The sequence below is a fragment of the Andrena cerasifolii genome, chromosome 7 (assembly GCF_050908995.1).
Source record: "Andrena cerasifolii isolate SP2316 chromosome 7, iyAndCera1_principal, whole genome shotgun sequence".
Taxonomy (NCBI): domain Eukaryota; kingdom Metazoa; phylum Arthropoda; class Insecta; order Hymenoptera; family Andrenidae; genus Andrena; species Andrena cerasifolii.
The window spans coordinates 10,320,685-10,335,722 of NC_135124.1; the positions used below are offsets into that span (position 1 = coordinate 10,320,685).

Consider the following 15,038-nt stretch of genomic DNA (forward strand, 5'->3'; position numbering starts at 1 on the left):
TTTCGTGAGATAATGTATGACTTGGTGGTAATACGTGTTTATATTGTGGATGAAAAGGAAACTTAAGACGAGAATACTAAATAATAATAATAATTAATTAATTAATTAATTAATAATAATAATAATAATAGAAAGTTATCGCTTAAAGGAGAATGAAATTTACACGCAAAACAATAGTTAAACGCACTGATTCGAGAATAAAATATTAGCGACGGGCGAACCGTTGGCTCGCAAGGTACGACGCAAGGTTTTGCTTTATTTAGTATAATAATGACGCACTATTATAGAATGAATCGAGAGGATTTTACAAATCCGTCGGTTAAGCATTAGCGCTCGTTGAGAACAGTTCCTTATCTATTATCCGTATAACGCGTATTACGTAAGGGATTCAAACAAAACGTAATGTTCCGCTTTCATCATTTATCGATAAATAGTGACATCAACGACTACATTTTTCCCCCATATGTAAATAAAGCGAACCGACGTCGAACAGACGCGAAACGGAAACCGTGAATGCCTTTAATCGTGATAATTAGTATAATACAGTACAGGCCCATGAACGGCAGGTACTCATGTCGCGGTCAAGATAAGTCACAGAAACTTTTTCTCTATTTATACTTGCATACGCCGAATCGTCTCAAGTTCGTGTATATATATAGATAGTCCGATTTATCGATTAACGATATGCATAAGTAAACTACTACACACACACAGGAACCAAACCACAAAATTTCGAGTTACTCGTAGAATTTGTTAAGACAGGTGAGGAATTTTAATAATTGAACAAAACATACAGGTATAGTTTCAGTAGTATTTATATATAGCCCAGTCTTACAAAAAAGTGACTGCATCGTTCCAAGGGACGGGCAAACATTGCTCACTTGCGTTAAAACTAACAATCAGGTGTGCTGTCAGTTCAAGGTTCTTTGTTTCGTTTCGTTTTTTGTTCTCTTAAATCGTTTCACTGAGAAAGTAGGTATATAATATTACGGTATTATAAGCACAATAATTAGAAATTAAAATATTCAATTCAAATACAAATCCTACTTTCACTCTCCTATGTTTTACTTCCATTTCTTTTGTTTATTTATGAAAATCAAAGCGGACATATTTCTTTTTTTTTCCTGATTTTTATGTATATTATATATATATAATGTTAATGTGACCACCTTTAAAATTGCCTCAATTGCCATTGTGGCAACGTCTCACAATATTCGCTGGCCGCTCGGGACGAGGAGGAAATTTCAGATCGATCACGTTTGTCTGAGCATTCTTCGAACCCGAGTACTGGCTTAAGTTTAAAAGTAGACGAGCCATAGCTAATTTCAATCGGTGCTGATGCATAAGTGGCAATAGGCTGGGGCTGCTTGTTGGTGGCTTTTAGATGTTGAAGTCAACGGGGGTTGGCGCATCACATGGCATACTTGCGCGTCCATTCACGTGCCAATTCATTGTACTTCTCCCTGTCGGTTTTGTATAACCTTGCTATCTCTGGTACCAAAGGATCGTCTGGATTTGGATCGCAGAGCAAAGAGCATATTGACAGTAACACTGGAAAACGAAAAAATTTCATTCTAAGTAACGCGCTTCCGTTGCCTTCCTGTGTAACCTTCAAGCACATTTGTAAGGCTATGTACCCTTTGATATGGTGAGTGCTGGCGACCATTGCGATCTTAAAATATCCAAACAAATACTTCCATTACTGTTAATATTTGGATGATAAATTCTAGTCGTAAAAGCAACCTGTAGAAACGTGCGTTCAATTAATATGCTATTCGTACATAACCATATTACATAATGTTACTTTACATTCCATTTACATACCTTGGGTGGTTTGAACGGGTAATCTGTGGGGAAGTGAATTGTAAGGAAAAATACTCCTCCTTGATATGGACTGTCAGGCTGAAATTAATATTTACTTCTAAATATATCGCAATATTACAGTCAAACCGTTTCAAAAACAAATGCTCTTTTTAATTGCTTCTCACGATTAAACATTTTTATCCTTCATTGCGTAAGAAGAAACAGAATAATGAAATTGTCGTAATCACATTTGATAAGTGAAAAGTTACATTCTGTTGCTAAGTTATTTTAAAATAGCGCTATTAAAAGAAGATAAAGAAAAATAATTGGATGACGTAGATGCAAAAACATTGCAGCGTAGAAATATCTTGTGATTTAATGACAGTGAAAGTTATTTGTAAAATCTTATTCAAATATTACATGCTTCGCTTCATCATCGGTCAGATATAGTAAAGCACAAATTTCATTATTTAAAAGTTGCCTTCGAAGTTCATAGCAAAAGCAAAGACACTTTAAAGTAGTACTTGTAAATTACATTTATACGAACAAAAAACATTCAAAACAATGTATACTTACTGGTCCCATTATAGTTGCCTGCCAGTGGAATACTGAAAATGATAAAAGTGAAAATTATATTTCACTGTAAAATATTATTAATAAGCGTGAAGTAAAATAATGATTTATATCGAAACATTCGGATAAAGAACCATTCGTACATTTTCCCTTGCTATATAGGAATATATTTAGCTTACTAGAGTGTGCATAACATAAACTATAATAATATTTTAACAATAAGAAAACTGTAACTCAAGATACGAATAAAGTGAATACAGATATAATTAAAGAGACTTACAATCATCTCCTACAGGACCAGCAGAGCATTGCGCTGGTGGGTCTCTACCGAGGTCCTGAAGTTCCTAATTAACAGAGAAAAATCAAAGTTAAAGTTGACTTAATTTTACAGACGACCGTAAAGTTCGACTCAAATTTCATAGACTGTTATACTTGTCATATTTTCCCATGCTCGTCGAAGCTATCTGTAGCGTTATAGGGTCTGATTTATTTCAGACAAGAATGTACCTCTACGATCATATATTTATTTTATAAATTGAAGTTCAACTTTTTCGAACAACGTTTAGGTACATGAATAGATCGAAAGGGAATAAAGACTGTTCAAGGCACATGTAAACAAAATGCTCTGATATATATCAGACAAAAATTGAAACAAATTTTATTATTATCTCGCAGCATAGCGTTATAACCACACAAAATAAGTGTATCACATTCTTCGTACTATACATCTTGAAAACATAGTTTGAAGTGATTCATCCATATAAGAGATAATCATTTGGAGACGTATAGTAGTAACAGAAAGTTAAAGCAGAGAAGCCACAAATGTTAAGATATATAATTAAGTAGGCGAACATATAACAGTTAAAGTAGTCGGTTGAAAATAAATGTTATTTGTTAGATACGTATAACAGAATCAAACAATAGTATGCGGTAAAGTATTCGCACTACTTATATCGCATTGCCATAGAGGTACGAGTATAAAAGCCATGGTAAAGAGACGAGGGGCATAGGAGTTTCGCTGGATCCATGCGATCATTCCAAGGCTGATACGACTGGAAGATTCTGCTCTTTTGTCTGGAGTATTCGATTGAGAAATATTATAACAACTGACAGGTCAGATTGCTGGTATGCGTGATATACAAGCGTATCAGCCTTAAATGATTCACTTTATCTCACTAATGCGCTGCCGAGGCACATGGTGGAAATCACGTTATCCATCGAAGCAAATAACCAAAAGTGGTCACTTAAAAATTCCATGGGTGCCATCTCTTTCCACGGATGGATCGTGAATGCACTAATGAGATTTTCGTGATTTATCGGTTACCTACAGCTCCGCGCGTATACGCGGTACGTGTGTATATATAGAGAGATGTATGTAACGCACGGTTTTACGTTACTTCCGGCAATTTATCGGCTGGCCACTTAAAATATATATATATATTTTTTTTTTTCAAGATTTTCACTGTCACCCGCAGAGCTATGTCCACTGGCACAAAGTGGCACTGCGCTGCGTGCGCAATGCACCGTGTTGTGATAAACGCGTAGCCGAGTAAATGAAAGCACAGAAAGGACGAGTGCAAAAAGGAAAACGGGGAAAAGCCAACATGATTTTCAATGCTGGCTCTCACATTGCTTCACTGCAAAATCGTTAAGGGCGTTCAACCGCATTCGGCACACATCACATCAACACCCGACTGTCTCTGTACAATACGAACACCGCTGATTGTCCACGTACCTTATTAATTCGTTTTAAAGCCATTTGATGATTTGTGTGTTGATATTAACTGGCTGAAAACCAGACAGCGATAGCCGCTAGCCGAAGATCTTTGATTAGGGATTGCAAGATGGCTGCCTTCTAAACGTAGTCCTACTGCGTTCGTCAAGCCAGACACCGTAGACTATTCTTCCAGCATCCCCTCTGCGCCCGGCTGCCCTGTACTGCGCCCCGTCGACGGTTATTTTAAGGGTTAAATTTTATCGCGCGGACGCCCCGACTGCAAACCCTGTCCTTGCACTTTTTCCTGAATCTTTTATTAGTGAAATCAAGCCAGAGCCACCACGGATTTCCTTTTATCGGCAACTAGTGGATTTTTAACATTATACCAACGTTCGCCGACAGATGTCGCGCTGAAAGGTATGAACGATTGGTCAATGCGCGTGATTGAAACGGATTCTGTTCGTACTTCGTATTACATACATGCGCGTACGTGCACACGTACGTACGCGCGTACGTATACGTACCGAGTATTTGCATCAGCCCAACGATGACCGTACAAAATTTCAAATATTCCACGAAGTCACCAAACTACTTAGATTTGCACGTAACTCCGATACGAAGCACCGAGTGGAACTCAGTCGGAGACAACGGAAACGTCCTGCGATGTGCGTTTAAACGGATCAAGGGAGGATGATGAGAAACTCTATTCATAAATTATGCCCGTTCACATTCACGCCTATTGCGAAATGTAAAATAAACTGTTCGCAGCTACGTATGCCCCATGTGAACCACGCTGCATCTTCCCGGTAAAACAAAGCAAGTAATAGTCCTGTCAGACGCGACGCGAGGTTAGGCACGGCCAAGAAAATTAACAAGTACCGTTTCGACGAATAATTCACACCTCGACATCGTCGCACGAGTTTGCCAATAATCGATCAATATGGCCGAGGAGAAGAGGAAGATGAAAGGATGTTACTGTATCCGACAGAAATTGCACAGGCAGCAGCAAAAGAATCGGGAGCAGTGCAAGAGGAAGAGGCAAACTCTGGTGTTCAATTCCGAGGAGGAGATGTATCACGAGCCGTACATGAGGAACTTGAAGAAGGAGTTCTCGGACGTGTCTATACTGTGCGACTCGAAAATCGAATTGCCATGGAAGGACATCGCGTTACCGGCAGCCGGCATGAGAATCCGCCAAGACCTGTCATTGATGCCTTTACATGGCCAGGACGAGGACGCTGGCGACGAGACCGGGAAGGAACCAACGGAAGAGGAATCCTTGGGTAAAATGGCTCTGCCGTGGAAAGATCTGATAATCACGGAAGTGGTACAGTCGAGGCAAGCTGACCCGGCAAGTTGCGACTCTACGCTGGAAATCCCGTGGAACGATCTCGTGCTGGAGAAGCCGATAGAGATACGAGCACCATCGGAGGAGTCTTGCGACACCGATGACGTCGAAATTCCATGGAACGACATTCTGATACCGCGAAATATCGTGATCGAGTCGTCGAAGAAGAAGAAGCATCCATCCTCCAAGTACCCACCGCGTGGTACAGGCACGGGGTCCGATAAATGCAAAAGATGCTGCGCGAATGTCGTCGGAAGTAAAATCACGGCTTGCTGTAAATAATTCGTCGAAATTAGATAATGACCCTTCCCGTAGAAAATACAGAATGCTCCCGCTAATATTATACCGAAATGCGGTGTAATATCCACCACCTATATCGTAAAAGCGTTTTACCCACGTTTCGCTTCCGAAACAGTACAGTTACCCGTTCAGAGCTATATTGTACGTAGGCATTCGCGAGCATAACGCATAAAAAGAGCACAGATTACATAAGCTTTCGTAACTCCAAGGTCGGCTAGTATCTTTTTCATTTGGTTTATTTTTAACCGACCGAAATTGTTGGGCGTCTGGTTCCGCGGCAGTGGACGCGGAAATAATCTGTTCGGGAAGTAGCGAGAATATACATTCCATCCCGAGAGCTCGTGCCTCTTTAATCGTTTTACTGGAATTGATAAACAGCCGGCCGCGAGTATGCGCAAGGATTACAAGAGCGATAAAGAAATACGAGAAAAAGTGATCGCGGGGTTACGGCTAGCGACGGTAGTCGCGGGGTCAGTTCAAACGGTTCCCGCGGTGGCGCTGGGGGCTGTGCGCGCGCAGCACCGCGCCGCCATGTTGCGTCCGCCTGGTGGTGGTTATTGGCGGCAGTCGGCACTTGCCAGTAGGCGCGAGCGGTGGTTCGTTCGTATCGCGGTCGCGTTACATACCTGCTCGCTCGAAAATGGCGTAGTAAGGTGGGAGAGTGCCGTGATATATGTATCCGTATGAACGTACTCCAATCCAACCGGTACACGCGCGCCTGCTTGATTCTCGGGGCGCCTGTAATCGATACCGTCCGATCGAAGAGCGTTGTGATTAATTCGACGGGACACCGCCGTTCCCGCTATCGGCAGCGTGAATAAGTGTGTTGTGTGTTTTGTGACTCGTACTGGTGGCTTTGACAACGGATGTGCTCGCGTGCCTCGTAACGACGTGGGGCACGAGCGAAGGGCAGAATACCAGGGCGAAGGGGGGCGTGATCCTCTTTGCCGTCGGTGCTGGGATAACCTCAAGGATGGCACTCGTGCTCGCGACGAACCGAGAATCATTCCTCGTGACAGCTTGACGACCTCGACTCCAGACGAGTTCAAGATGGCGCCACCGGCATTTTGACACTTGCCCGAGATCCGTCAGCTGGATTTTACAACCGCCCCGTGTCTTCTCTATTATGAGCAGAGAATTCCACGTCTCCTGTACACCTTACACTTACCAGGTCAGCGGCAATCCGATTCCAGTAATTACTAGGCGAGTTAGCGTAAGCTATGTGATCACCGCCGGCAGTGATTACCCTCGCCATGTCTCATAAATGAATACTGCGAATTGTCAATCTCTTCTGGTAACAGAGATTAGTACCACCCCTGTTTTACCTATTAGATTTCATGACGATTCCATAACCGCACTTATATTAGACAGTTGAAGAATGAATCGTAGGTTATGATCGCTCTGGAATGAATCTCTCGAATCGCGCACGTTTATTGTAATTAGGCGGGACTGTGGTAGAGCGTGAGACGTCGTAAAATTCATTTAATGTACGTTGTCCGGAATAACATGAAATATTACGTAAAGGGTCTTGCGTTTCAAAACGAATGGCGTGATCTTTTTCGTCATTTACGTTTCAATGTTGCAGCAGGTGTTTGCTAGTCGAACTATTGCTATTGTTCGCGCTGCTTCCTTAAAACGTAATATTAGTGGTAGGTTAAGATCGTTAAACAGAGTGAAATAGTACGTAATACAAATTTCCCATGAAACTCTTAGAGACAAGTCGTGGTGTATTCGTTCAAACTTCAAGTAGTAAAGCAATTGGTGGGAAACAATGAATGCGATGTTAATGGAGAAACGACGGTCGATAGATGATCGTTGATGGTCGAATCGTGTGATATGTAAATTGACAAGTGACCTAGCAGGCCCATTTTTTGCTCATATTGTTTCGTTGAATCTTCCGGACACGGCAATGAGCGATGGGTGCTCGTCGAACACCGTGTCCGAAAATGATTTGTTTGAGTCGAACGCCGTGGGGGAATTAAGTTCGGGCAGTTCCGCAGCTAATAATGAAAATGCTGCGAAATTGTTTGCTAACGGTACAATAACCAAGAAGGTGAGATCAAAGAGAATTTCGTAGAGAATTGTTTTGTAGTAATGGGGAAGAGGAATTCAGAAGGGGACTGCATATTTTTCTATCGAAATAGGAAAGAAGTGTAATTAATTTCGCTATCGACACGTCTCGAGCGCGACTCTCAAGTTCTAACTTATTTTTGTCAATAGAAATCATTTCTTCTGGAATACTTCGCGCGTGGAAATATTAAAAAAAGATGAGGAACTTTCGTTATGCCTCTCTCGAAAAGTTCTTAGCGCACACTGCAGCTGTTGCTTTTCATAATGCTACACACCTCGCGAAATCACGCCTCGTTGCCTCTTGTTTTCGATCGAAACCTCGTTCAGTTATCGTAACGAACAGATCAGATCCAAGCTACCGAACATTGTCCACTACCTGAAGCGTTTAATGAGATCGAAGAGCGGAGGGAATCGTGGGATCGAGAAGGAAGCAGGCAGCTCTACCTCCCAAATCGTGGAAATCACGGAGAGCTTGTTGAGTCGCGTGATGCTGGAAGCTCGTAGCGGTAAAATTGTCATTATACACGCAGGACAAAGGCTCGAGTCATTCCTCGATGTTCGTCCGACAATAACTCAGCTTTCTCCCTTCTTAACGCTAAGAAACACTGGGGATAATAGAAAATTTCTCTATGCTAGAATAATGCTGTTCGTATTTAATCGCACGGAATACAATTATCGTAGGAACGAAAGCCACTGACGGTGGCTGCCGCATTATATTTTTCCTAATTTCATCTTTGCGGCCTGTGTAATCGCCTCAAATGACCAGTGGATTCTCTTCGTACCGTAATTGTTTCCCACCCCCCATTCGGAAAGGGTCATCTCGTCCGGCAAATCGGTTTTATTTCGAAATCGAGAATCCATAATTGTTTGTGCATTAAACCGTCGACAAAACATCATTCGCCAGTGTCCACGATGAACGAGCGTATACCGGAAGACGGGGATTCGGCTGACTGGTCCCAGACCCGTGTGGTCGAAACGAGGTGGTACGGGACTGACGACGACCCTTCGGATCATTTCACGGGGCTCGAAAACGAAGGACCTTCGACATCCATTACAAACACCGACGGCGATACAAGTATATGCTTTAAACAGTTTAGAGCGTTGATTATGAGGGTGGTCGTGGAAGTAGACGTACATGCGGGCTTATTGATCCTATTATTAAAATATGTGAATTCAGCGACTAATTCACTCATCCGTTGCTGTGTACGTTTGCCTGTATTTTGTCGTACCGTTCTTTGATACAGTGGGCTCGTCTGGAGCGTATAAACTAAAATTATTGGCATCTGCTCGCTGGGGGAATTTAACGCGATACGTAGATTCGGTGTGATAAATTGCCACACAGTAGGACTTTCCAGACGGTTCATGTTTATGGTAGGGTCGTTAACCTTTCTGGAGGTTCTAAGAAGGGTCGTAAACATCTGGCCACCACGTCTGACTGAAAACTCGTGTATTCACCACTGAATTTCGCGGGGGGTATCGCTCAATTTTCTAACGACTTCCAAAAAAGTGGTCCGAAGGGCCGGCCACTGGGGTTAGTTTCAAGAGGTGGTGGGGATAATTAGTGGACCTTTATGGCGTTCTGGAGGTGAGACTCTATGGGAGTTCTACTGTACTGGAATTCATCCACGATATCGTATTTTCATATTTTTTTTCTTTGATATGGTTAGAAGTAAATTCACATATATACTGATTTTTGGAGAAAATGAAAGTAGAAACTTTATAGAAATTAGGTAGAGTCAAATACTCGATTGTTCGGAATAAAAGAGTCGATGAATATTACGAAGAAAGAAGTTCGACGATGTGAGGCTGAAAGTTCATGCTTCGCCATTTTTCTCGCATTACGTGGATTGCGAATCCAATAACGTAATATTCATCGAGGCTGGCGTGACGAAATTCAGTCGGGCTTCCTTCCAGGCGAAGATCAGTCGAGAAATCGATCCGCGGACTCGACCACGTCCAGTTTTGCCGAAAGTGATCCCATTGAAACAATTTCGAATTCCATGAACACCGCCGAAGCAATGACCACCGACGACTTGTTTATTAACGTATTAAACCCTGATGTCCTGGTCACGGGGAGTATACTAGAGTTCGCTGAAGCTCTGACCCTGCCGTTAGGGTAAATTTAATTAGCATCTTACTCGCGCAGCCTACCTGCGTTCACTCAAGCGTGTTTCAAGTAGCAAAAGTGAAATTTTTAAGAGACCTTTAGCAAGAGCCGCGACATAAAGGACTCTTAATATTCTTAGAGTATCTCAGTTGATTGGTGAACAAAGAATTGGCACGTGAACGATTTTCAAAGTCGAAACGAAATCATCTGGTTCCTCAAATATATTATCTCCACTATACATCTAATTAACTTCCTTTTTTTATTCTTCTATCATTTTCTACTTCAAACACTTCAAGTGAAAAAGAAATCAGTCAAAAAATTTCATTACTCCAAAAATTGCCACCATAGCCGACAGGAATTAAAAAGAAAATTAATATATAAAAGTAGAGGAGTAGCTTTGAGCAACCACTTTCTTCCATGTCGATTGTATTAGAAAATCGAGATGCAGAGGGTTGCACAGCTCACCTCCGTTGTTTCCTCCTACCAAAAGGTACTTAGTTTGGTCCTTTCGTTGTTCTTCAGTCGCGGCCATTATGGCCCAAGATTCATCGAATATCGACGAGTTTCGGCTAAGAAATGCTATACGTAAATGTGCCCTTTAGAATACAAGGAATACAGGGTGGAGGGCTTAGAACTGAAGAGCCCCGTGCCGTCCCTTTGGTCTATATTCAGAACGACGACCGTCACGAACTTTATCTCGATGGCATGGTAAACGGTGAGAGCGGATTCAGTCGATCGAGCACAATCGGGTAAGCGTTTTGTGTACTCTTAAATTACGCTGCCGTTTGGATCATTATCCGAATTCGGTTATTCCATCCGTACCACGAAGCACGGACGATAATGCTGTAGGCTATCGATAACGAACTCGGGCCACCAGATCCTTTCCCGACAAGAAAAATATTTGACGCGTTGATAGTCGTAAGCAGATATTCTAATCTACGGCTTGATAAAGCGATAATTATACATGGCACAATCAGCACCAGCGAAAGTGCAAACGTTATCTATGTTTTCGCCGTCAATATTTTCGCAGGAATTTTCTCTTTTCTCAGGAAGTTATACTAATCCAAAATTTCTAATAAAAAAATAGCCGCGTTGACAAGTAAATTCGTCAAGGAAATCGCTAAATTAATTTTACATAATTTCCCTGTGGAACTTGGATTCGTTTCTTATTGTTACTTTTCATCTGTGAATAATCTGAAATCCTTGGCAAACGAACTCTGGCTAGCTTAGTAAATTAAAGCTTCGCATGGTTCTGCAGTTATTCGATCTTCGTTAGTGTCAGGTTGATTAAAACCAGATTGCCAGTACAAACCGAATGCTGTTCCAGGTTTCTACTCAGAGTTCTTCGTAAAAGTTGGAGGTTTCAAGGAAAGCCCATGTAGGCACACGCGCGCCCTCAAAATTGAAAGAAACTTATTACTTAATCCACTGGTTGCGGTTACGCGCAGTGTTTTCTTCTTTTGCCCCGGTTCTCGCTGGCGCGTGTGATCGCAGCACGCTCAGAATCCCCGCGACTCGTTGCAGAGATATCGAGTGTACTAGAATCGCGCGCAGGAGTCGGGATTGCGGGCGCATCGTGCGGCCCCGTGCTCGGCAAACCTATTCGCGTGCTAACCGCGCTAAAAAATCGGTAACGGTATCGTTATTGCGGTCGGTTTACATTCACCCACCGTCGGCGACACTCTCCGGCCGACGCCGCCGGAAACAGTTTCGGCTGGTCGATCGTCTTCACCCTTATTAACTCCCGAGCGACACAGTCGAGCGAACTTAGGGAGCAGTTGTTCACCTGTGACGCGTAATAATCGAATTTCTTCAACTCCGAACGAACCTCGAATCACACGAATTCGATCCTGAATTCACGATTTCGATCTTACTTCGGTCTTATCTTACATCTATATCCGAAGAAATATAGTTTAGAAGGATCCGTGCTCCATGTACCCACGAGACGCGCCTCTGAAGATTTCTGGTTGCTCCGAAACGTGCGGCAGATGAAGTGCCAGAAGGTGGGGACGCGGCTTAGAAAGTTTCCGCAAGCTTTGTAGTATTTTCGTTGATCTGTTATCCTGTTATGCTCGTTACCACTTCTCGTCGCGCTGCAGGAGCAATAGAAAGGAAGTTCTTATCCTTGCACAGTGAAATGATTCGTTGAGGTCGTTTCTCAAAGGAAACGTTCCATCCATTCTAGCCGGGCGTTCCGCCGCGCCAAGAAGCCAAGCCAATCGATTTTCCTAGAGCCCGCGTTTTCCCGTTCGGTTCCGTGATTCACGATCTCGCGAGCCCGCGAGCCGCTTCTTACGGATCGGATCGGCCCCGTGGCGTGCAACAAGAATGCAAACAGTAATTAACACGCTTCCTGCAGCAATAAGGAAGAAATAGCCGGGCGCCTAGCTGCTCGATACGTCGGTAGCAGAGGCGATGGGCGAGTCTGAGGGCGCGAAGCGATAAAAACAATAATCGCTGCAAATAGTACGTATCCGGGTCGAAATTTCGCGGCTCGTTATTGCGCCAGATACTGGTAGTCGCTTAGGAAGGCAATTAACCCCCTCGGACCGCGTGTTCACCTCAATGGACGCGGTTGTAAAATCGCGGAGCGTCTGAATGAAAACGAGACTCGGCTCCGTTCCCCTCTCGTCCTTTCCGGCGTGTAACCGCGCGAGCCGGCCAACAGAATGAAACAAATTCAATTTCTATCGAAAGCCCCCTCGGTTTATTATATTCAGACGGTGGAGTGTGACTGAACAAGTTCTGCTGGTAACGCGAGGTGGCCAGACTTTCACGAGTACGCGTCTTGCTCGCTGGATCGTACCGTAGATCCTATTTGATTACAGGCTGCGCTCTATCCGAGCGGTGGTTACGTCTGATCGTGACTCATTCGTTTCGTGCACGCGCGCCGGGGCACGTACACACCGAGGCACATTTGTATATCTATCGATCACCTCATTTGAGAAAGTACGCGTGAGGTAATGCGCATGGAAATATTAATTTCATCCGTTATTTATAGCGCTCTTTGTCTCCGCCAGGAACACGTGATCCTGGGAAGTAATTCATTAAATGTATCTCGTATGGTCGAATTTGTACCGAACCAAGTGCCACGTCCACGATCATATTCAGGCTCGAAGCGCCGAGCTTCGCTAGGGTAATTGTGGGGGAGATGCCGCACTGGCAGAGTTTAGTAAACATTAAAACGTTTAGAGTGAGTGTAAACGTTAAGAGTTTACCACAAATTAAAACTTTAATTTTTTAACGGTGAGAAATATTAAAATTTTGACTTTCGTTGATGCAAGTAGTAGCGCAAGATGCTCGACTAATAATACATATCCTTGGGAAAAGCTTCCGTTGTAAAATTTAGACACGGTGACAATTTTACGCAAATTGCGGCAACTCTCCCGTAATTACCCTTTGCCGAATCGCATAGTAACGCTCGGGCCAGGGATGACGAAACGCTGAAATTCCACCACGTCCACGCGGTGGATGAAAAAAGCACTCACTTTCTCCGTACCGGTGCGGGTTATGTAGACAGAAATTCGAGCAACGAACAGAGAAATTTCTCTTGTTAAAGCCTGCATCTGCGGTTACGCGGTCGCCCCTCCCTCTGTCCGCCGCGGACAGATTCTTGGGCTCTAACGAAAGGGTGAATCGCGCGTTCCGTTGCGGAATAACTCGAGCGATTTGTCAGGGAGGCAGGTGCATCCTGGCACGGATTATGGATTCGGTGTTCGCCGGTCGATCGGAGGTTTATACACATAGGAATAGGGCCTGGACGGGCATAGTACGGGCGGCGGTGGCGTGCCGATAAGCTTCGCAAAATTTCCATTACGGAAGAACCAGCAGCTAACCGCTGTCTCGTGATCCCCGAGGCAATTAAGCCTGGCGAAGAATTTTTACGAACTGCAACCGGGTCGAAAGCGAATCGCGACGAGTCACGATCGAAGGGCGTACGCTGACGACGAAATGGGGGATTAATGGCATATCGAATTAGAGAGACGGCCAGGTTGCTTTTATCGGGACCGGGGCCCGGGAAGACGATGAAGACGAACTTCGGTAATGTGGCAAGTTTCTGCGGTTGTAATCGGGTTAAGGTTTCTTGATGATATCTGGGGGCAAGGGCTGGTGGGTTTAGCTTCGTGTTTCGAGGGGATTGATAGGATCGATCGAGAGTGGGTTCCTCTGGGTGGAGGTGAACGATGTTGAGTCGCGTGATTCAGTTTTGTGTTAGTAGAATCTTCTCCCAGCTTTGAAACGCACGACGTATCTTGCGACGCTGAATCGCGTGCTTCCAACTACGCCTAGGAGCGTACACGTGTGTTTGATTTATGACCCATCGCAAGTCGGGGATAAAAGGGGACTGTGTCTATAATTATGTCAAATTTACTCACTGTCGGGTAGTGCTCAATTAACTATTTGCACCATCGAAGACATTGGAGTATATAAATTGGAAAGTTCTTACTCGTCGGTGCACAGGTGTCCTGCATGTTCGGAATTGTAAATTGAAATTGATTGCACTGTTTGAAAGCTTGGCTGTAAATTTGTTGAACATGATAGTTTTAGTGTATTCGCCTGCTTTCTGTTCCATTGAGATTCTCGCGGCGCGTTTGGGTCTCTTCTGTCATACGTGGAACGTGAAGTTTTCTATGTAAACAAACACCCTGTTCAGAGAAATCAAACTTGGCAGAGATTCAGAACTCTAAAGCGTATTGATTATTCCTCGTAGGCTTTCGACTGATTGTGCCACTTCCATCAGAATCATAACAATATCTGCTTATGCATTGGTGCACAAATTGTCTGATAGTGAAAACCTTGAAGGCTTCGCGAAATATAATTCTTTGTTTCTCCTGAAAATTTTAATAGTAGTTTGAACAAATTTTTTCGGGCTAGCTTACGAGAAAATTAATTAAAAAGAAAACACCACAGGGATGAAACTACTTAAGTTTAAAGAGATTCTAAAGTAGAAGTATTTGTGAGAAAGGCTACTGAAAACTTTCGTGATCGTTTTTTAAATTTAAACAACGTTTCATCGACTCCCAGGAGCGAATTTAGCAGCGCGTCCGAAATGGAGCAGGCGGAAACGCGTAATCGAAGAATAGGACAAGACCCTTCGCCCCAGTTCTACAATGGCACGT

At 43.5% G+C, this 15,038-nt stretch overlaps 2 protein-coding genes across 3 annotated transcripts in view; one reads left to right on the plus strand and one right to left on the minus strand.

Moving 5' to 3' along the window:
• Window positions 1–797: 797 nt before the first annotated feature.
• Window positions 798–4,446, minus strand: Eff (ubiquitin-conjugating enzyme E2 eff). Its single transcript, XM_076816937.1, has 6 exons — window positions 4,112–4,446; window positions 2,657–2,720; window positions 2,380–2,411; window positions 1,825–1,902; window positions 1,638–1,743; window positions 798–1,551 (listed from the first exon to the last, which is right to left on the minus strand). Exons 1-6 carry the CDS (start codon window positions 4,133–4,135, stop codon window positions 1,412–1,414), a joined length of 444 nt encoding a protein of 147 aa, XP_076673052.1. The 5' UTR covers window positions 4,136–4,446; the 3' UTR covers window positions 798–1,411.
• Window positions 4,447–5,793: 1,347 nt separating this feature from the next.
• Window positions 5,794–15,038, plus strand: part of Jvl (javelin-like) — a 76,321-nt gene continuing 67,076 nt past the window's right edge. The window contains exons 1-2 of one of the 2 annotated variants that reach the window (XM_076816924.1): window positions 5,794–6,912; window positions 10,521–10,667. Coding sequence is in view for 1 of the 2 variants with exons in the window: in XM_076816923.1 (XP_076673038.1) it covers window positions 6,868–6,912 (45 nt within the window). In the remaining variant the exon portion in view is untranslated. The remainder of the gene's footprint in view (window positions 6,913–10,520; window positions 10,668–15,038) is intronic. The other variant, XM_076816923.1, reaches the window with a different exon arrangement.